Source organism: Siphateles boraxobius, unplaced genomic scaffold (assembly GCF_051911475.1).
Source record: "Siphateles boraxobius isolate OS27281-9 unplaced genomic scaffold, OSU_SipBor_1 106, whole genome shotgun sequence".
NCBI lineage: Eukaryota > Metazoa > Chordata > Actinopteri > Cypriniformes > Leuciscidae > Siphateles > Siphateles boraxobius.
In genome coordinates, this window is record NW_027508707.1 from 65,306 (window position 1) to 90,000 (window position 24,695).

Genomic DNA, 24,695 nt, shown 5'->3' on the forward strand with positions numbered 1-24,695 from the left:
AACATGGTACTCGTGGTAAATCAAGAAACAAGATTTAAGCAAAAAGACTAAAGTGTTGAGCTTATATATAACAAGCTCAATAATTATATATAACATTAATGTATACAAACAGTTGCTCACCTGTCTAATAAAACACATAATATATTAAAGCATATTTGGTGTTTCCATAGATTCTACAAAATAAAACCGGAAATCAAGGGTAACGCGGTTGCTTATTTCTCTGAGCAAACATTTAGGACAATGTAAGTACACAAGTCAACAACAAAAGCTTAGAACATTGTTCTAGTGGTTTTTGGATATTTTGATCCAAAAATCTTGCATAGTGTGCATTTAATGTTCGTCCAATCATTGCATTCGGACCGAATGTGGTGGTACAAGAGCTCTTTAAGTTGTTTATGTTCATTATTTTTGTAATGTTATGTGCTTTGAGATATGAGGTAGTTTAACGCCGTCTCTCGTGACGCTATTCAGTCTCTGCTGTACACGTTCATTTTGTGAAGGAGCCGTGGCTTTGGAGACACACAGAAGGGAGGGAGGGCTCTTATGCTTTCAAAGCTTTTCAACTCGCTATTGCTAGTCTCTCCGAAAATTGCCTAACCTTTAAATACATTTTTCCTTTGTTTTCTTTATACCTCACATTTTATCTGTAACTTTATTTGGGGCGAAATTGTTAAAATTACAGTCGTAGGTTGTGTACAAATGGATGGAAATCATTTTTACTAAAACAAATATTGAATTTTTTTAGGCAAAAAGAAACAGAAAGATCTATCTATCTATCTATCTATCTATCTATCTATCTATCTATCTATCTATCTATGGCTCTGACACGTATCTTATGAACCCCACTGAATCTCCAGAACTAACTAACAGATTACTAACCAGTATACTAGTACTAGTACCCCAGTATCCGAAACCAGCAAAACGTCGTTTTTTCTCCCCCTGAAGCGCGTGCGTGTTTGCGCGCGCACGATTGGCAGCTCCACGTCGACATTCTTCCAGCTGCTGCACGGACGCGGACGCGCTTCATCAACAGTTACAGGAGCTTCATCTGCTCAATCCTCCACAGGGCTTGTTCTTCTTCTTCTGACAGAGACCGTGTTTCAGCAGAGCTTCTTCCCCAAACACACTTTATCCAGCGTCGACTGGTTCGTGCTGTGAGTTGCAGCAGGTAATGTTGTTCGTTTACTCTTTTCCTCTCTCTGGAAGTGTGCATTCACTCACAGACTGTGCGCGTGTGCTTATAAAACCCTGTCACATCGACACTCATTGAGATATTCACCTACTGAAGCATTAAAGTAAATTGAATGGAAGTTTTCCAGTGGAAAGTAAACTACTACTTAAATGTCTGCGTGGTGTTACGTGCAAATGCATGACATGTGGCATCCTCAGTTTCTCCTTTCTTAACATTGTGACTTCTCTTTCAGTTTGTGAAATGATATTTGTGTGTTAAGTTTAGATATACTCCAAAATGACAGATTTATTTTGATAAACTAAAGCACTGCTCCACAGTTTTCGACACGTCAGCTGTTCTCGGCTGCCCCAGTTGTAACTGTGCAAATAGACAGAGTGAAGGGCGCATTCAATATTTAAATCGGATTTGTGTGACGCGTGTCATTTTATTCTTCTGCGCCTTGTCTTTTTTTGTTGTTGTTTCATGCACTTAATTTGCATGGAATCGTGCACGTAGCTCTTTTTCTGCATGCACCGTAGGCCGCCATATGTGTTCATCATTCATGATGTGATTTATGTGCATGTGTGATTGAGTCCACGTTTATGCATCTTATCCACTATTTAAATTCTTCTAATAGCCATTACAGAGCTCGAGGAGTTCCTCACTTTTAGCTCCAGCTCAGAGATGCTTTGATCAGTCTCACCTGTCAATCATCTTTCATTCTGAGAAGTATTATAACTGTTACCATACAACTCAATGGCCACCTACTTAAACTTCACTTCACTTGCTGCCTTAAAATTTTAAGTATGCCAAATCAAATAGTCTGTTCAGCTAATTTATATATTTAGTTATTAGCCTATATATTGGTGCTGTCAAATCAATTAATCGCATCTAACATAAGTTTTTGTTTACATTCTATGTGTGTGTGTGTGTGTGTATATATATATATATATATATATATATATATCCTAAATAAACAACTTTTAAGTAAGATGTAATTCGACAGCACTTATAATTCAATATATTTGTGTATATATATATATATATATATATATATATATATATATATATATATATATATGGGAGATAGATAGATAAAAAACATATGTTGCCATAACTTATTGATGAACACATTTTTTTTTTTACAGTGAATAAATAAATTTGCGGATGCGGATGAGAAATGTAACGTGTCTGTTTCTCTCGTACAGAAGAGTTTCCCAGAGAAGAAGAGAATCGGCGAGCAGCGCTGTGGCTTTCCAAGTAAAGTTCTGTGATACACTCCGACTCTTAATTGCTTGCAGTCAGTGCATTACAGAACTTTGTTTTGGGAGTTTAAAGCTCAGGCCTGGAGGAAACAATCATTCCATCTGGATGAAGCTGTAACAGCGTTAAACTGCACGGCCTGACCCTCAAACAACGCACAAATAAATAACATCATCATTTCAACATGCTCATTCCTTTATTTCCAACTTCTAATGAACATCCTTTGAGTTTGGGAATCACAGATATGTTGATGTGTTGTTACTGTATATAGATTATAATTGTTATATTGATTGTGTTATTTATATGATCTTATTCAGAATGTTTTCTCCAAGTGTTCAATCAGCACAGCAGAGGCTATACCGCAATTGCTAAATATCTAAAAATAACCGTTACACAGTAACACACCACTTTCCAATTAAACATTCCATTCCATAACCTCAGGAAACACAAAAAAATTGGCTTTTTCCATTGTCGTAAAGGCTATGTATCCCATATTTACAAGGCGGTGCCGAGAAAAGCACTTTAAATGGAGAAGCTTAGAGGTTTGTGATGACATCATCAGACGAGCGCATGTCTCACGGTCACGTGACTCTTAAGGGTCATCTGCTCTTAAGACCGAGAAAACTTTTTATTGGCACTGACAAAACAGATTTCCAAGCGTAAAAACGGTTCCATGTGTCTGAAATACTAGTATGCAATATGCAAAGTATGCATCTGGGAAATAAATGTGAGAGGTTTTTTTGAAGTGTATTTTAAAGTACATCTGTTATTAATTAGTCAAGCACATAAAGATTGAAACTGCACCATTTAACCCATCAAGAGTGCTTAACATATTCAGAATAATCATTTACAAACACATTGACAGACTACTACACACACACCAGTAAGTGGTATCTCAATAATGTAAAGTTATCAAGTCAATTTCTGATCATTTATAATGTTATTTAAAGTCGCCCTGAGGTGAAAATCCAGCTTTTAATGTGGTTTATATGTCTATGTGGTGTTTGTAATATGCTTTAAGACAAACCATGTGTAAATTCATAAGTCAACAGCATTGCTGAGTATTTTCACTGAAGGTCTTGATTAGCTGTTGAAGGTCATTAGGCATGCTAAAAACTTACAAGCAGGTGTGTTGAGGCAAGTTGAAACTAAACTCTGCAGGACAGTGGACCTCCAGGACCGAGTTTGGACACCCCTGGTCTAGGCCAACTGAACAAGTAATTAATGATTAGCCTTTTATCAAACAGCTAATAATGTTAGTAATCTGTTGCTAATGTTACACAAACCATGTTCCCGTTCCCCATTTCAGTTTGCCTTCTAACAATCACCAGAAACGCTTTGAACAACTCAGAACGTCAGTGGAGAAAGGCATATAGTTCATCACTATTAATTCATATAAATCATACATCCGCTATATTGTTAAATCTACTTGATATTTCATTTCAACAGAAAAACATACCGGGATAATCTGACATCTCTCGGAGCTCCCCTGCTAGTTCACTGTTAATGATATGCTAAAGCCCGGAGGCACGTTGATCTGATTGGTTACAAGGTAGTTTGTGACGTCAGAAACACCAGCGATTTCAAACCGTGTTTTTGAGACTGTCTTTGTTTCACTGCAGTTTTAAGGAGAAAATACTCAGCAATGCTGTCGACTTATGAATGTAGCCTACACATGGTTTGTCTTAAAACATATTAAAACACCACATAGACATATAAACAACATTAAACGCTGGATTTTCACCACAGGGGGACTTTAAAGCCAGTGTACAGTATGTGAAGAATGCTGAAATGGTTTGATGATTTATGGGTTTTTACACCTGCATTTTCAAAGCATGGGTCTTTATGGAACACAAAAAAAATGTGGCAAAGTGAGTTTGTTTTGGTTACAAGCCAAATAACACAAATTTAGTTCTATTTAGTGTAATTTTGTACTAGAACCATATGAAACAGGCAGGCACTAAATACATAAATTAGGCTACTTTTTTGTGAATTAAAGGAATATTGGCTTCAAATAAACCAATATTTCTGATTATTGTCAATGTTGAAAACCAGGGAAATGTTGTTAAGATCTGGAACTAAGAGGACTCGGTTTATGTTATTTCATCCTTTTGACGTAGTATTATAATTTTAGAAGTTATATTAGCTATATTAGAATTATCATTCTCAACATGTGAGAACAAACAGTATGAATACAAAAAAATTACAGTAAATAGATTCACAGTTCAAAGATTTAAACTTAAATGCTGCCAAATGTAGGTTTTTGAAAAAAAAAATGTATTCTAGGAGACAATATAGTAAGTGACATTTAATAAATAAAATTTGCATGATTTAAAGGGGACCTATTATGCCCCTTTTTACAAGATGTAATCTGTTTACAAGAAGTCTCTGGTGTCCACAGAATGTGTCTGTGAAGTTTCAACTAAAAAAAAAACCCCCCGCAGATAATTCATTATACTATGTTGTAAATACCAAGTTGAAGCAAAAACATGCTGTTTTCATGCATGTATCTTTAAATGCAAATGAGCTGCTGCTTCTCCCCGCCCAGATTCACAGAAGAGGCGGAGCCTGTACAGATCGTGCCTCGGATACTCTGACAGAAACAAAAACATCTGTTTGGTTTGACTATCATCTCTATCACGGTCACACTCACGTGACAATGCAGTTCATCAGCATCATGAAAGTTTATTATCTGCACAAGTCATATCAGTCTAAACTTCTGATATATGGTTTTCTGAGCGCACACATCCGAATCACGCGCACAGAAAGCTGCCTGTCAGACAACAGGTCCCGTGTGTATCAAACTAACTTCTCCTTCACGTCTTATTCCGCTTAAACTGTCACAAACACGCAAAGTTCACATTCAGTTATGTCTGTGAAAATTAAAAGCAAGTAAAGACATCACATGTGTATATTAGGTCTGTGTATTAACACAACAGCAGCGTACTATACTGTACCTCCTGCTAAATACAGGTGAAACTCGAAAAATTTGAATATCGTGCAAAAGTTATAATTTTGATGATTATGGCTTACAGCTAATGAAAAGTTTTTATATTACATGAAATCAATAGAAAAAAGGATTTCAATTCGATTCGAACACGTGAGTGTGTTTCGTGTTTATTCGAAGATTTCGAACACCTTCAGTTCCACCAATGTTCACAAATCTGTTTTTTATAACAGTAAAAGCTCTTTTATTTCATATAGTCGCAATGTTATATTGTCATGTTTATGAAAATAAAACGGATAAAAAAAAATTGTATTTAAATAGTATAGGCTTATGTTGAACTTTAATCTTGTACAAACAGACACTGTATTTAGCTGTACATAAAGTATTAAATGGAAACGTATCTGAAACGTGTGTGTCTTTGACAAATATTGCATTTATTTCATTTCGGCTGTGGTAAAGTATGCAAAAACCACGTGAGCGGTCACTACGGGGAGCAGAAAGTGTCCGACTTCACGTCTCTGTTTTCAGCTCCTCCTCCTTGTGGGCGGGGCCTGTTCAAATGTGATGTTTGCATAAAAACTGAGAGCAAATCTTACGTCTAGCTCCATCTCACTAGACGTCCAGTGAGGAGGAGCGAATGTAATTTGGGTCTAATGGGTGGAGCTAGAATATATAACCCTACCCACAAGTCTATCCCTCCACCCCATCAGACATCCAGAGAGGCGGAGCTGGACGTCATTTGACTCTGCAGTGAGCAACACTTGTGAAAACTGTGATGGACTTATTCTGAGACACTATTTATGATTTATGGGGATTTTTTTTAAAAAGCAGAGGGTTGATTTTTACCATTATAGTGTGCTTGTGTACACACACTGCTGACACACATTTATGTTCAAACACCATGTAAAAGTGATTTTTTCACTTTCCTTTAAGGGTTAGTTCACCCAAAAATGAAAATTCTGTCAGTATTTACTCACCCTCATGTTGTTCAACCCAGTAAGACCTTCGTTCATCTTCAGAACACGAATTAAGATATTTTTGATAAAGTCTGAGAGCTGGATCACTCCTCCATAGGCTTCTAAGGGATTGAACTTGCCGGCCCCGAAAAGTTATTAAAGACATCGTTAAAATAGTCCAAGTCACTAAAGTGGCTCAATCTTAAGTTTAGTCAGTTCACTAGTGTAATAGCGTAGTGTTTCTGTGTTGTACGTCACACGCATCACACACATGACCAGCGTCGGCCAATAGTGAGCCTACGTGTGACGTACAACACAGAAGCGTACGCTATTACACAAGTGAACTGACTCGAGGCCCACAGAGAAGGAAATGAATAGTTGAAATAAAGTTGTGTTTTTTTTTGTGCACAAGAAGTATTCTCGTCGCTTGATACTTAAGATTAACTTAACTTAACTTAAGATTGAGCCACTGAACAACATGAGGGTGAGTAATTACTGACAGAATTTTTTGGTGAACTATCCCTTTAAGGAAAATGTTAGGGAAGATCTGCTCTGGAGCGGGCGGCGTGGGAGGCGATGCGCGGTATGTGTATATTAGATCTGTGTATTAAAGCGTAATATACAGTACCTACTGTTGTAAATGCTGTTAATATGAATCAAGCAACAAAATGAATAAAACAACAACAAAGAAAAACTGATTAACACTCACTGCTCTTGACTGAATAACATTAGTAGCTTTAATAAGAATACATTTCTTAATTGAATTTAGCTGTTAAATGCTCTGGCGATGAGATGAACATGGCGGACTGTGTGCAGCTCACTAAGGGGAGGAGCTAAGCTAATGAGGCAGAGACTGTCAGCAGTTATGGGCGGGGCCTAGCTGTTCAAGTCATCTTTATATTGCGCTTTTTACAATACAGATTGTTTCAAAGCAGCTTTACAGAGATAACAGGAAAATAATGCAACAAAGTTTGTTTCCAGAAGGAAAATAGTGTCACAGTCCAGCTTAAGCTCAGTGATGTTTCATTTTTATTGTAAAAAAGTGATTAATTTAGTTCATATAAGTATATATAGCCTTTCTGGAGAAGACGCGATGTCATTGTCCAGCTAAGTTCTGTTCTCATATAATGGTGTTAATGCAGGCAGATCAATAATACTGTTGAATATTAAATTAAATGTCCCAATGTGACGTCACATTGCATAAAAACTGTGATGGACTTATTCTGAGACACTGTTTATGATTTATGGGGATTTAAAAAAAAAGTATTGGGTGGATTTTTACCATTATAGTGTGGTTGTGTACACATACTGCCGACACACATTTATGTTCAAACATAATTTTGCATAACAGGTTCCCTTTAAGTATAGAGTCAGGGAAGATCTGCTCGGCGGAAGGCGGAGCGCGGTGCATGACGGGACGCGTTAGTGCGTAATCTCCACCTCATCCCTCCATCATCAGCCGCGCGCTGACCTCTGACAGCAAACGCGGAAGCAGCATGACTATGGCGTCAAACAGCAGCAACGCTCAGCAGAGACTCCGAATCATCGCAGGACATCTGCAGAAACACAGGACAGATGGAAACACGAGCGTCGCGGCGCAGGAGTGCAAAGCCGAGGCGTCGCGATCCGACCCAAGCAGCCCGACACCGGTGCCGAAGAGAAGGTACAGTATATGTGAGCGGTGGGGTCCAGCTCCTCACACACACACACACACACACACACACACACACACACACACACACACACACACACACACACACACCATAAACGCTGCATGTAAAGAAAGAGCAGTCGCGTGAAGGGATCCAGCAGCGGGCGTTATATTGTATCAGTGTGTGAAAGCTGGAGTGAAACAAAGTATCCATTCATATCCCTGAGGAAGAGGAGGGTGCGGTGGCGCGCGAGACCTGGACACGTTCAGTTTTCTTTTTTTTTCTTTTTGTTTTTGTTTTGTTTTCATAATCATTGTGGTCATTACACATATTATTGGTGTTATAACCGCAGCGAGCAAACCGCTGCTTGTCACAGGCTGTCGGTTCCTCTGTTATAAACTCGCATCAGCCCTTAAAGCTATAGGTCACCCAAAAATGATTCCTGTCGTCGTTCAATCGGCCTCAAGGAAACAAGATTTAAGAACCAGGGCATTTCTGTTAAATTTGGGTCTGTGTTAATATGTTGCACGAGTCATGTGGACTGAGCCATATGGGGCTTTTTGGGGGCTTGACAGCCACTTTCATTGCTTGTGATCTTCTAAAAAGAAAAGTTGTGTAACATGAGGATATAAGTAGATGAAGGTTTTACAGTTGTGTGAACTCTATCTTTAATGAAGATCACGGTCTCTCTTCATAGCTTCTGAGTTTTTCAAGGGTCCCTGAGAGTGTTCAGAGGATCTGTGGAGAATATATGGTGATCTTTCTAACTGATTTCCAACTCTTAAATGATTTAAAGTCATCTGTTAAAAATGTATGTGCTTAAAGAGATAGTTCACCCAAAAATTAAAATTCTGTCATCATTTATTCGCCCTCATGTTGTTCCAAACCTGTATGAATTTCTTTCTTCTGTTGAACACAAAAGATATTTTAAAGACTGTCGGTAACCAAATTGTTACACATAGTATTACATAGTATTTTTTTAACAAGTCAATGGGTGCCGTCAACTGTCTGGTTACCAATATTCTTTAAAATATCTTCTTTTGTGTTCAACTATTCCTTTAATGAAAGCTACTATACAGTGTTAATTTTTTTTCTGGAGGTCGCTGTGTGCTGAAAGTCTAGGTTTTTGAGTCCTTGAGCCTGTGAAGATTGATATCTCCTTGTTTCCTGAGTGTTCAGACACGTTCTTTCACGGCAAGTGATGATGATGCATACGTAAACCAAATGGGCGTTGTTGGTTATTTCTGTGTGTTCTTCCTCTCAACAGTTCTGGCCTGAAGCTCTTTATGGCATCAGTTAAACTCTTATAGTCATTATATAGACTAATTATCTTTCTAGAGCACTGTTGTGATTTGATTTTGCTTCTCTTTCTCTAAGGTTGTTATATCTATGACAGCCGTTATCACTTTCCTCTTGTAAGTTAGTGGATAGATTATTGGTCCTGCTCTCCATGCTTGTGAAAGTAAATATGAGGTGATCTCCCACAAGTTGTATTTTGTCTGACAAAAGTTGGCATTGCAAAGCTGTGGTGTGATTGGACGAGGGCCGGGGTGGCCTGACTTTGTGTTTGCTAACGGGACTTTGCTGCCATCTAGTGCAGGACACGAGGTGAAGAAACCTTTGACCTACTGAGACAGTATTTAGTGTGTATATTGTTTTTGGCCGTGCTGTCAGTGTCATGCTGTTTTCTCAGGCAGTTTGGCCACTATTAGTACTAATCACAAATGTTTTCTCTGCCTGAACTTCTCAGTATGATGATGAGCCACAGTTTTGGTCTTTGCGCTTGACCACTTCTCTACCTACATGACCCATTTCCTGTAAAAGTGGGCGTGAAGTAACGCAAGTGTGTGTGCCGAACTTTTGATTACTCGATGGGACACACAGCATGTTGTTTTTTACAGTGCTTTATTTACAGTACTTGCACTTTTCTATGTTTGGTCTCTAGGTGACCAAAAGAAAAGATTCATTTAGTCCTGGTTTGCTTCGCATCCACACTTTCATTCCCTTCATGAATCTCATTGATGTGAAGAACAGGTGCTGCGTTCCAGTCCAAAATTGTCATGCCCTTCACTCGCTAACTTCCCTCCGTCTCGTTCACTCGGATGTGCGTCATTGCTTCCGTGTCATGAGTGTCCACTACTGGCGGAAACTGCAATGGGCACCGTCCTAAGCCCTTGATCACTTGGAATCAGCTATGGAGTTGATTTATTATTTACAATTTGTTTTGTAAAAAAAATTAGTTTAATGCAGGATCCAAATGTATATATGTGTGTTTGGGTTGTTTTAAATAAAAAAAAATTATAATTAATATATCATAGAGTTGTTTTTGGTGGTGGTGCTCTGCGGTGACGTCACAATCGTATTGCATTGTTGTATATGGAGCTGCCTGAAGTGTACATATGAAGTAGACTCTGTCCTTAGAAACTTCCCTCGTCCACTTCACGAAGTGGAACGCACTTCAAAATGGCGGCAGGGATTCCCCCGAGGGGAAGTGCTTAGGGAAGTTCGCAAGTGCGTGTCTAAAAGTGGACTGGAACGCAGCCCGGGTGTGCTTAAGCATTCTGTCCTTTAAGAGTCGCATCTTGTGACATCACATCCTGTTTTTTGTTTTTTTTAAGATGTCTTTGGTACGTGTTGCGTTCATATTTCAGTCGAACCGCACCAGAGTTTGTGTGGAACTCTGTGTATCGGGGTCTTTAGCCCTCGAATATCAGTAGCTGCGTTTCCTTTACAGATTTGCGCAAAACTTTTCTGATATTTTCTAAATGTCGATAAAAAAACTATTGAGAAATGATGGTGTTTCCATTAACTGATTTATGCGACTAAAACGCTATTTTTTTCCTCTCGTGATAAGTCATTCCAAAAATCATGGCAAACAATGTCGGTAAGTTTACATACTGTATATCCCAGCCACCGCACTAGCCATTATTTAATGGAATGATTGAAGGTGTTTTATACAGTGAGCGGCTCATATGAGGTGTTCCTGGGGGATTCTCCCTCATTTCTGCTTCAAGGTCTTGATCAATCGTGGCATTTCTTTGTTTAGAATCCAATATTCCCGTAATACTTTTGTCTTTTATGAGTTTAATAAAGAACACTGTCTCCTCTTCTGTCCAAACAAAGCGCGCTATCTAACGCCATGTGACTGGAAATGCAAAAAACCGGTTTCCAGTTTCGCGATACATGGGAGTTCTTGCAAAGTTTCCATTGGGTGTTTTTTCAATTTGTGTAATTTGAAGGGCAATGGAAAGGTGTCTCTCTCTCTGAAGAGGTATTAGAGATGGATTTGGTGTGTTTTGAGCTTTGGCATCTGCAGACCTGGGTCAGTCTTACACACTTACTTCCTGTCGTCGCGTACACACACTCTCAAAGAGGCCTAGACCCAGGGAACTACACTAACATTTTCCACTGGTGGCACTTGCGCTACTAACTTTTTCAGTTACTAGCGCAAAACATGATTTGGTCGCACAAATTATTTATATAGTAAGCCGCTCTGGATAATAATGACCAATAGTGAAACTGTATTGCATACAGATGTGCTTTTTATTTTACTCTCCATCTTTTAAAACACATGCCTTCTTGTTTTCTTTAAAAATGGTTGGGATAGATTTACTGCAATAGAAAATACAGTAGCCTACACAATAAAGTGCTAAATTAATTTCTTTTGGATTTCACCATGCTATGGTTGGCACAGATGGGCAGACTTCTGAACTCTTAAGGAAAAGTAAAATAAATATAATGTCATTGTGAAGCTTCAATGATTCGTGTTTGAATTGTTTTGACGCAGTTACAAATTTGGACAGTCCTGCAATTGAAGGCCCACAGAATTTACAGTAGGGCTGCACGATATTGGTAAAAAAATGACATTGCGATATTTGATTTTTCTGCGATATATATTGCGATATAAAAACAATTTCACCAGATGACTTGAATAGCTCTACTTGGAAAGAATGAATCATTCTAGAATGACTCTTGAGTTCAGTGTTGGACAGATCAGTTGTTATTTTAACCATTCATTAAAGTGAATCGGTTCAAAGGAGTCAGTTCGCGAATCGGACGTGTCATTAACGGACCACGGCACACGTTGTGTGATTATCCAGGCAGTTTAGGACATCGCACAAGATTTGTCTCAACACAGAAAACATTTCATCACCAGATAGATTTTTTGTTTTGTTTATTGAAAGAGTGGTTTATGCCATCTGAATGTGTGGAAAGCTTTTCAGAGAAGATGAGGCAACGTTATTTTAGCACAATTCACAACCAGTGGTAGTTCAGAAAAAAAAAACTTCGGTCTTCCGACCTTTTACCATCCTGTATTCTCAAAGATATTCAGTCAACTTAATTCATTATTATGAGCGAGGGAGGGAGAGAGAGAGCGCGCGCGACTGGGGCTTTCACTCTCTCTGCTCGTTCTCTCAGTTAAACAAGCGCGAATCCGCGAAGCCAACTTGATGTGTTGAATGCTCAGAGCGCGTTATAAAACGTATTCTTAAAATACACATTTCTGTTTTAATAAATGCTCATAGTAAATCATAGCATATTGCCTAAAACATTAGGTAGGTACAAAAATAATCAAACGGTGATACATTTGCGACCCATTAAAAATTAGGGTCGCAATGGCATTTCAAAAGGTCGCATATGCGACCATTTTGGTCGCAGTGTAGTTCCCTGCCTAGACCGCAGGTGTGTGTATTGGACAAGGCCCTAACTCTACTTCTCCTGGTCAACATATGTGCGACATTCCCAGATGTGTGGAAAGAAACACTTTGGGACAATAGGCCTCAGTTTTATCTCAAAGCTCTGTATATCCAGTGCAGTTCATAGATAAGATACTGCTGGAATGTCTGGATGTGTTTGAATGTTTGTTGTCAAAGAGAAATGGTAGATGTAGAGATTGTTGAACTGCCAGTAGTAGAAAGCTTTGCTTTTCAGCATTCGTGTATCTTATCAGGCCAGGCATTATACTGTAGGGTTTATAAAATATTTCGTCTTGGCAGTGTGTGCCAGATGAACAGTCGCTCAAATGTAACGTTCATCAAGAAAGATCACATAGTTTCTTTCGTTTTTACATTTTTGGTCCCATTTGCTAACAGATTAACTACTGCAGTAGATTTAGCCAAGGTTTTATTCAAACCAAGTTTGTCTTATTCAAAGAAAGTTGCTGTCACACTTTATTTAAGGTGTCATTGTTACAGTGTAATTATATATTTAAGTACTGAGTAATATTAATAAACTACATGTACTTACTATAGGGTTAGGGTAGGATTAGGATTTGGTTGAGGGTTAGTTGCGTGTAATTAAGCATAATTTACTCTTTTTACTACGGTAAGTACATGTAACACATGTAACAAGGACACTGTAAAATAAAGTGCTACCAAAGTTGGTTTGTTTGAGAGCTTTTGTCTTAGTGCATTATAATGAATCAACCCAGCTTGACTTTTAGTTCAATTTCAATATGCCTAAAAAATACCTAGAAGAATTTTCCTGTGTAAATTATAAAATGAGACGGTCACATACTGTGTAACTATGTCTGCAGGAGTGAAAACACATAGGCTGAATGTCATCGAGGGTATATTTAGGGTTTGTTAGTGTCTAATATTAGACTCCGCTAGTGTTGTAAAAAAAATCGATATTTCGATCGATATGTATCGATACGGAAATACCTGAAACTGTTCCAATACTCATATTCATCAGTATAGATATACCGATAACCAGCTCTGCGTTCTCGCTCTTTCTTCTCTCCAAGGGTGAATTGACACACACAGCCTCCTGTCACTCTTTGCTCCAGGTGAATAGTGACTGTATTGCACATTATTTTAGTCATTATCACAGGTTTCGCGCTCACAACAAAAGCGCATGCACTACTGTTTTATATAAGTGCACATAAATCCTTGGCTTATTGCACTTAAACTGTCGAATACACACAAAATTGTGTCAAAATGCCTGTCCTTCCAAGTATTCAGGTAAATACAGTCAGTTTTGGAACGTAAATTTTTGATAGGAAAAGCATGTTGTGTACCATTATATTGGATCCGTGCTTAAGCTCTTAAAGTGACAGTAGCCTCATAAACCTGCTACTGTAACTTTAATTGTAAGCATTAATCTGTATTTTTTTTTACAGTGGATTATCCAGTGTTATTTTACATTTGACTGCTTTCTTTTCTGTAAAATTTCTTACCTGAATTCTACTGTTAGACCCACCTGAAAAATTTAATTAGTCTCTTTCTTCCATTGTATTAATTTGTGCTATCGTTTGCAATGTGTTTATCTGTTCTTATTTTATTACTGACTGTTTACTTGTCTTTTTTTTGTAAGTGTAGTTAAATGATTCAAATAAAATCTCCCTGTGCTGAACGTAAGTTTTTGCAACAAAATTACTGACCACAAATGATCCGTATGGCGGTATATATGTCAGTTTTCCCCCATGGTATTGAAAATGTTATCTCGGTGAAACTATTTTACTTCAACTGAACGTCTTTCTGTTTGTCTCCGTTTCCGTCGTCTGGTCAGGTCTGTCTGGATTGGTGACATTTTTTGTCTGCTTTGCTGTCGAGAAGTGTTCAGTGTCTGTATTGAGAGTTTGAGGGGCTGTTTGTCCTCCTCGGATCAGACACTCATGCTTCTGCACACGGACAGTGTGTGTTTGGTGTGTGTTTAGTGTGAGTCTCGCAGCAGGAACACCGCTCTAGAGATCACAGCTGTGCTCAATCCTGGACGAAGGATCGTGTGCTTTAGTTAGTGCTGTTTTCTAAGGCAATCTTATTGATCATGCGTATGGTTAGAGACGAGACAGGAGAGGTGTGCGGTTCTTTTTCAGCAAGAAGGCCCACGAGTTAAGAAAACCCTAAGTGATGATATCCTCACAAATATAACTAAGAGGTTTCTTAACATAAGGCGAGACACTACAGGTGAATATTGTAAAAATTGTTTTAACTAGCAGATATCACCATGAAACTTTCCCAGTTGATTACCTACATTAGGATGAGAAAAAAAATGTATTACAAGTTTTCTGTCATTTAATGTTTAATGCAGATTAGGCATTATCTAATTAAATATGTGCTAATTTGCATATATTTTAACAAACGAAATCTGAGTATTGGACAAAGCCAGGTTCACAATTATTTTTTCATTGTGTTCACAGATGGGGATAAAAATTACAGAGGGATTTATGGATATCTACTTTTGTTCTCCTGTAAATCCGAATATACTGTCAATAGCCTTAAAATTGATTTTCGCCATGTTTTTTCTGAATAAAATGTTATATAAATCAGGCTAGGAATAATATATTTACAAATCCCTCTGTAAATGTCTTCATAATATAACTAGGTACAAGACTGGAAAGTTTGGTGTATATAGGTGCTACTGAAGTGGAGATTTCGGACTGAGAAAACGGGCTTTAAAGATTTATATTGTAAAGCGTGATTGCGCATTTAGAGTTAAATCCCCCCCTTTTACTTTCACGATTGGTTGCTGATAAAAAGGAAATGACCATATTTGGATCCGACAGCATTGTTCAGGAGAGAGAGAGAGAGCTTTCTAACGGTGTGTGTGATGACAGAATGCCGGCAGCGATCGCGGAGCAGAGGGATGATTTAAAACGCCAACTTTTGTTGAATTTATGAGAAATCTAGACGCAAACAGACAAAGTATAGTAAAATAACGACCTAAATGTGTTTCGGAATTTTTTTCACCACAAGTCTGAAAGAAGACATGTTATTGAAGACAAATATCCCAAAATCTCAAAATTGACTACTTAAAAAAAGGTATGTTTTTGCCTGCCGTGTCTCGCCTTAAAGGGAATGTGACGTGGGGGGATGTTTCAAAAAATTAATGTACTCTAAGTGCGCACACATAAAGCCGCCTCTCAATCAGATCACGAGTACCAAATTTATTTATTTTTGTGCTTAACTGGCCAAAAACATACAAAATGATGTCTAACTGCCCGTCTTGGCGAGTATTCACCTAAACACAGTGGTTATGTCTATGTCTTAAGCGAGTTAGGAAAGCAAATACATGCGTATCAGTTTATTGGATCTGTGCATTCACTCTTAAAGTGACAGCAGCCTAATAAACCTGTCATTAATGTTCATCAAACTACAAAAGACAGAGAAAATCACTCTCTGCTCTTGACTGAATAACTTTAAGCATTCATCTGTATTTAATTTATACAATTAAGACTATACGGTGTTATTTTACATTTTATTACTTTGTTCAGTTTCTGTAGTATTTCTTACCTGATACTATTAGACCCACCTGAAAAACTTAAAGCACTGTTGTTTATTTCATTTGTCTCTTTATTCTATTGTATTTACTTGTGTTATCATTTGTAACTGAAGTTTTTTGTAATTTTATTACTAACTGTTTACTTATTTGTAAATCGAATTCGAAGCCTCGTTGTGCTGTCTGTAAGCAACAGAATCACCCCATTGTAAAAACACAAATACATTGAGTGAGAAAACATTTAGGAGACATAATTCAATAAAGAAAATCGTGAAAACATTTCGCTAAACATTTTGTTAAACTAAAATTTTACACTCAACATTAACAATTTATTATTATTTAGAAATATTGTAAAATAAATTCTGACCATACAGACATGTAAAAAAAAAGCAGATTCTTAAATGTTTGTATAAAATACATCATATCATAAAACAACAACAACAACAACAAAAAACAGAAGTTTATGGCTAATAAACATTTAAACTTGCCAAACAGCGGATTTGTTTGTTTAGTGCACTTAAAATAGTGCTGTTTTTTGGCATCCTTTCATGCAGTGACTCCAATAGATAAAGACAGCAGGAATTATATTTTAACTTCTGTTGACTCTTATTGAAAGTGTTTCTTATCCGAAGCTCTCGTAGCAGAAGTGAATGCTGTGACCTTCAGGACTTTCATAGTAACGCTATCATTCGTTCATCAGCTCTTTCATTATCGTACTACAAAGACAGAAGTGGTTCATCTCTGCAGGTCCCTATAATGGTCACTGTTATTGAATATTATATTTGCAGACGTGCAAGACAAAGGCTGCATGTCACTGAATATACTTTGTGACATCGTTAAACCGCATGTAAACTCGCGGCCTCTGTTTCTTTCAGGCAGGAGGTCATGAAGTGGAATGGCTGGGGTTACAGTGACTCCAGGTTCCTGTTTAATAAAAAGGGTCAAGCAGAGTTCACAGGCAAACGGTGAGTACGATGAACCAAACAAATACCCATTACACTCAGATATTTTCTTCATCTGTTCTGGGGAAGTTATGCAGAATTGTTCATGATATAAATGTGTTAAGCAGAGCTGAGTGCACTACAATCCCAGAAATAGACAGTTCTGTCATCCTTTACTCACCTTGATATCTGTATGACTTTCTTTTTGCTGAGGAATACAAGAGCATATCGTCAGTAATTAATTGTTAATGTATTTAATTTTGTTAATTCAGTTTAAAGATTGATGAGATTGATACGGTAAAACTGACCCCGTAGTTACTGTTTGTATCTCTGCATATTATATGCATTTTGTTTCCAACAATGCAGCGGTCAACCAATCACAACAGACTGGGTCACCTGATCAATCAGAGCAGATTAGACCAATCACAACAGACTGGACCATCTGACCAATCATAGCAGAGTAGACCAATCACAACAGACTGGACCATCTGACCAATCATAGCAGAGTAGACCAATCACAACAGACTGGACCATCTGACCAATCATAGCAGAGTAGACCAATCACAACAGACTGGGTCACCTGACCAATCACAGCAGAGTAGACCAATCACAACAGACTGGGTCATCTGACCAATCAGAGCAGATTAGACCAATCACAACAGACTGGACCATCTGACCAATCAGAGCAGAGTAGACCAATCACAACAGACTGGGTCATCTGACCAATCAGAGCAGATTAGACCAATCACAACAGACTGGACCATCTGACCAATCATAGCAGAGTAGACCAATCACAACAGACTGGGTCACCTGACCAATCAGAGCAGAGTAGACCAATCACAACAGACTGGGTCACCTGATCAATCAGAGCAGAGTAGACCAATCACAGCAGACTGGGTCACCTGACCAATCAGAGCAGATTAGACCAATCACAACAGACTGGGTCATCTGACCAATCAGAGCAGAGTAGACCAATCACAACAGACTGGGTCATCTGACCAATCAGAGCAGATTAGACCAATCACAACAGACTGTGCCATCTAACCAATCAGAGCGGAGTAGACCAATCACAACAGACTGGGTCATCTGACCAATCAGAGCAGAGTAGACCACTCACAACAGACTGGGTCATCGGACCAATCAGAGCAGAGTAGACCAATCACAACAAACTGGGTCATCTGACCAATCAGAGCAGAGTAGACCAATCACAACAGACTGGGTCATCTGACCAATCAGAGCAGAGTAGACCAATCACAACAGACTGGGTCATCTGACCAATCAGAGCAGAGTAGACCAATCACAACAGACTGGGTCATCTGACCAATCAGAGCAGACTAGACCAATCACAACAGACTGGGTCATCTGACCAATCAGAGCAGAGTAGACCAATCACAACAGACTGGGTCATCTGACCAATCAGAGCAGATTAGACCAATCACAACAGACTGGGTCATCTGACCAATCAGAGCAGAGTAGACCAATCACAACAGACTGGGTCACCTGACCAATCAGAGCAGAGTAGACCAATCACAACAGACTGGGTCACCTGACCAATCAGAGCAGAGTAGACCAATCGCAACAGACTGGGTCACCTGACCAATCAGAGCAGTGTAGACCAATCACAACAGACTGGGTCATCTGACCAATCAGAGCAGAGTAGACCAATCACAACAGACTGGGTCATCTGACCAATCAGAGCAGATTAGACCAATCACAACAGACTGGGTCATCTGACCAATCAGAGCAGAGTAGACCAATCACAACAGACTGGGTCACCTGACCAATCAGAGCAGAGTAGACCAATCACAACAGACTGGGTCACCTGACCAATCAGAGCAGAGTAGACCAATCTCAACAGACTGGGTCACCTGACCAATCAGAGCAGTGTAGACCAATCACAACAGACTGGGTCACCTGACCAATCAGAGCAGAGTAGACCAATCACAACAGACTGGGTCACCTGACCAATCAGAGCAGAGTAGACCAATCACAACAGACTGGGTCATCTGACCAATCAGAGCAGAGTAGACCAATCTCAACAGACTGGGTCACCTGACCAATCAGAGCAGAGTAGACCAATCTCAACAGACTGGGTCACCTGACCAATCAGAGTAGACTCTCAGAAAGGAGGGGTTTCGAGATACTGAATCCTTTGTTTAATCATTTCAGACACTGTAAGAAAAGAGGTGATGCTGCAATGGATGAATATTATGAGAAAATGACATATTTTTTGGGAAGCGTGTAAACCTATTGTAGAAGACTCGAAAAAAAATTAGGAACCTTTAAAGTAACATAATGGGGCACTTTAAACTATTATTTTCTGTATTGTTACATGTGCACGTGATATGTCTAGCTATGCGATGTGGATTTTGTGCAATGTTGTTTTGAAACGTGTCATTGTGCTTTCCAAACATTGCTATAGTGTACTTGAGTTTCACGCAGTGTTGTGGCTTTCATGAGACGGGTCTGGACAGAGATGTTTACCACAGTCTCAAGGACCTACACACACACACACACACACTGTGTAATCATACAGACAGAGCGGCGCTGCTTCATCACACACACACAAACACACACACACACACACACACACACACACACACACACACATTTTTTTTTGCCTTCATTCGCCATTGGCTTTTGGCTTGCTTAGTTGGGGTCATTTAACATTTAATTTTGAATTTAACAATGCAACTACAGCTTTACTTTCCTGTTATCTCTGTAAAGCTGCTTTGAAACAATTTGTATTGTAAAAACGCTATATAAATAAAGTGACTTGACTTGACACACACACACACACACACACACACACACACACACACACACACACACACACACACACACACACACACACACACACACACAGATGATGTACTCTCACTGCAATATGCCCCCTTCACACAGAAATGCCATTCAAAGAACATGTCTATAGATTAAAACGGTTACACACATCAAATAGCACATGCAAAGAACATCTTCAAAAGGTGATCAGTTATTATTGGTACTTTAATATTTGTTAAATATTTGTGTGGGAAACTTTATAATTTTTTGTTTTATACAATATTGTAATAATATTGTATTACTTTCACTTGGGTATTAAATGTATAACATATGTACATTGGGAAGGAGCTTCGGCTCTTCAGTTTTTCCCAGTTGAGTGTGATGTGCTCATGCCATCTAGTGGCTGGAAACTGAACACAAGCACATCTGACAGAATAAGCTTCGAGAGAGTGTTTAAATAGTGTTGAGTAAATCATTGTTTACATTTTAACTACGAAGAAAAATCATAAACGAAAAAAATCAAATGGAAGAAAAGAACTGGATTTTTATTGAAGTGTAAAAACTCCTATATAATAACAGTAAAGTTGGCATTATTTACCATAGACTCGCATGTGAATCCAGGTTTCAGGAAACGGGAGCCCGACTCATGAAAGTGTTTTGTTGGTTTCAGGTATCGGTTGAGTGGGCTGATCTTACCGAGTCTGAAGGATTGGTTTGAGGGCACGTTTGGAGCCAGTTTACTGCATAAATCTCCTGCGACAGTACGTTTCACACAGCTGTGTGTCAGACTCTTGTGTTGCGTTATTGTGTGTGTGTGTGTGATATGATGTGTGTGTGTTCCTCTAGCCCACTCTGAATTTAAGCGCAGTGGCTCCTCCTAACCTGAACGAGCCCTTCCTGGAGGATCTGAAAGCAGCGAGTGTGTCCGCGTCACATGACCCGGAGGACCGGGTTTTCCGAGCGCATGGTAAAGTCTTTTGTGTTTGGCAGAAAGAAGTTTTAACAATTTTCCAAACATGCATAAGAATTTTGTCACGTCTTTCCTCACATTTCACAGTGGGAAATTTGTTTCATACAGAAATTCAGCTTATTTTAATATACATTTCTTATTAAAATGTGATGATGCTAAAAATTATAATGGTCCTAAAATAGGTTTTATTTATTTATGCAAACTATAATTATTATTGGTTTTCTTTTGATTTAGGTGTGAAATAAATTCATTCTTTCTTTTTCTTTTTTATCCCAAAATTTCCTAAAGGGGAGTTTGTTAGATTTATAGAATTATAGAATTGCTGAAGCTAAAATAAATTAGAAGAATATGTTTTTCATTTTATTTTAATGTAATCAAAACACCATAATATTTTATCACTTAATATATTAATCATTGTACAGAAGTCTTAAGCTATATTTATTTGATCAAAAATACAGTAAAAACAGTCAAATATTATATCCATTTAAAGTAAGTGTTTTCTAAGTGAATATATGTTAAAATATAATTTATTCCTGTGATCAAAGCTGAATTTTCAGCATCATTACTCCAGTCTTCAGTGTCACATGATCCTTCAGAAATCAGTATAATATGATGATTTGATGATCAAGAAACATTTATGATGATTATCGATGTTGAAAACAGTTGTGCTGCTTCAGATTTGTGTGGAAACATGATTAGTTTGTTTTTAGCAACATTATAAATGTTTTACTGTAAGTTTTGACCACTTTAATATATCCTTGCTCACTAAAAGTAGTAATTCTTTAAAATAATCATACTTGCTCCAAACTTGTATATTTATTGAGAGGTTAGAGCATTACTACATGCTACCTCTATAAGTCATGTGTTCATATCACAAGAAAGATTCAGATTGAGTTTATTTTGGTTCAGTTACTGGATGTTTATATTGGGTGTACAGTAGTACATATGAAAGCGCTATATACATGCTCATTCACTCATTCACTCATTTACTCATTCACTCATTCACTCATTCACTCATTCACTCATTCACTCATTCACTCATTCACTCATTCACTCATTTACTCATTCACTCATTCACTCATTCACTCATTCACTCATTCACTCATTCACTCATTTACTCATTCACTCATTCACTCATTCACTCATTTACTCATTCACTCATTCACTCATTTACTCATTCACTCATTCACTCATTCACTCATTTACTCATTTACTCATTCACTCATTCACTCATTTACTCATTCACTCATTCACTCATTTACTCATTTACTCATTCACTCATTCACTCATTTACTCATTTACTCATTCTCTCCATTCATTCACTCCATTCATTCACTCATTTATTCATTCATTCACTCCATTCATTCACTCACTCATTTATTCATTCATTCACTCCATTCATTCACTCACTCATTTATGCATTCATTCACTCATTTATTCATTCATTCACTCCATTCATTCATTTATTCACTCATTTATTCATTCATTCACTCATTTATACATTCATTCACTTCATTCATTCACTCCAATCATTCACTCCAATCATTCACTCACTCCATTCATTCACTCACTCATTTATTCATTAATTCACTCATTTATTCACTCATTCATTAATTCACTAATTTATTCACTCATTCATTCACTCACTGATTTATTCACTCATTCATTCACTCATTCATTCATTCACTCATTCACTCACTCATTTATTCACTCACTCATTTATTCATTCACTCATTTATTCATTCACTCATTCATTCACTCACTCATTTATTCACTCATTTATTCACTCATTCACTCACTCATTTATTCATTCACTCATTCATTCAATCACTTATTCACTCATTTATTCATTCACTCATTCATTCACTCACTCATTTATTCACTTATTCATTCACTCACTCATTTATTCACTTATTCATTCACTCATTCACTCATTCATTCATTCACTCATCTATTCATTCACTCATTTATTCAGTTATTCAGTGATTTATCTCTCTGTCTTTCTGAGCGCGTTTCTTGTGTCTCTCTCTTCCTCAGGTCACTGCCTGCATGAGATCTTTGCGCTGCGTGAGGGGAGGATCGGACGCGTGCCCGACATGGTGGTTTGGCCCAGTGAGTGACGCCTCAGTTTGCTCATTAATATTCATGAGAAGCTGCTTTCATTAGAGGGAAAGGGGTGTTCTCCATCCAGTGAGACTCTGGCTGCTCTCTGATTGGTGGATTCTTGACAGCACCCATTCAGCACCTCTGATTAACGGCCGAGCTTTGATTAGGAGAAAACCCAAGCGGCCAGCAAATCATTTCCTCCCTCTCGGAGGATTCATCCATCCCATCATCACACTATCCCGTCACCCGCGCACTCTCCTTCAGGAAATCCTCATTTTCATAATCTTGAGGAAAAGTCAATTTCTCTGCCTCTGAAATAACCTGTGTTCACCGTCCAATCAGATCCCACGGGATATAATCACATTCCCGTTTACATCACAGTGACTGAGTTCTAAACTATAGGATATTATTATTATTATTATTATTATTATTATTATTATTATTATGCGATTAATCGCATACAAAATAAAAGTTTGTGTTTACATAATATACTGTATATGTGTGTGTACAGTGTATAATTATTTTGTGTATACAAATACATACACATGCAAGTATATATTTATGATTTTTTTAAATGTATATATATAATGTTTAAAAAAATCATAAATATATACATGCATGTGTGTGTATTTATATACACAAAATAATTATACACAGTACACACACACATATTATGTAAACACAAACTTTTATTTTTGGATGCGATTAATCATTTCACAGCACTAATATAAAGACATTTATAATGTTACAAAATATTTATATTTAACTTTCTTTTGAACTTTCTGTTCATCAAATAATCCTGAAAAAATTGTATCTTGATTTTCTGAAAAAAATAAGCAGCCTTGGTGAGCAGAAGAGACTTCTTTAAAAACTGTATTTTTTATTATTTCTTTTTTTTTATTCTTACCGACCCCAAACCTTTGAACAGTACTTTACATGCAAGAGTTGTGTTATGAATGATCTTCAGGTTGTGTGTTATGAATGATCTTCAGGTTGTGTGTTATGAATGATCTTCAGGTTGTGTGTTATGAATGATCTTCAGGTTGTGTGTTATGAATGATCTTCAGGTTGTGTGTTATGAATGATCTTCAGGTTGTGTGTTATGAATGATCTTCAGGTTGTGTGTTATGAATGATCTTCAGGTTGAATGATCTTCAGGTTGTGTGTTATGAATGATCTTCGGGTTGAATGATCTTCAGGTTGTGTGTTATGAATGATATTCGGGTTGTGTGTTATGAATGATACTCGGGTTGTGTGTTATGAATGACCTTCGGGTTGTGTGTTATGAATGATATTCGGGTTGTGTGTTATGAATGACCTTCGGGTTGTGTGTTATGAATGATATTCGGGTTGTGTGTTATGAATGACCTTCGGGTTGTGTGTTATGAATGATATTCGGGTTGTGTGTTATGAATGATCTTCAGGTTGTGTGTTATGAATGATATTCGGGTTGTGTGTTATGAATGACCTTCGGGTTGTGTGTTATGAATGATCTTCGGGTTGTGTGTTATGAATGATCTTCAGGTTGTGTGTTATGAATGATCTTCGGGTTGTGTGTTATGAATGATCTTCAGGTTGTGTGTTATGAATGATATTCGGGTTGTGTGTTATGAATGACCTTCGGGTTGTGTGTTATGAATGATCTTCAGGTTGAATGATCTTCAGGTTGTGTGTTATGAATGATATTC

The 24,695-nt window shown here is 37.8% G+C and overlaps 1 protein-coding gene across 1 annotated transcript in view; it reads left to right on the forward strand.

Moving 5' to 3' along the window:
* The first annotated feature begins 7,751 nt into the window (after positions 1-7,751).
* Positions 7,752-24,695, forward strand: part of agps (alkylglycerone phosphate synthase) — a 56,201-nt gene continuing 39,257 nt past the window's right edge. Inside the window, exons 1-5 of the mRNA XM_077247108.1 lie at positions 7,752-8,000; positions 17,085-17,174; positions 20,602-20,692; positions 20,778-20,898; positions 22,939-23,013. Coding sequence (XP_077103223.1) covers positions 7,834-8,000; positions 17,085-17,174; positions 20,602-20,692; positions 20,778-20,898; positions 22,939-23,013 — 544 coding nt within the window. The 5' untranslated portion in view covers positions 7,752-7,833. The remainder of the gene's footprint in view (positions 8,001-17,084; positions 17,175-20,601; positions 20,693-20,777; positions 20,899-22,938; positions 23,014-24,695) is intronic.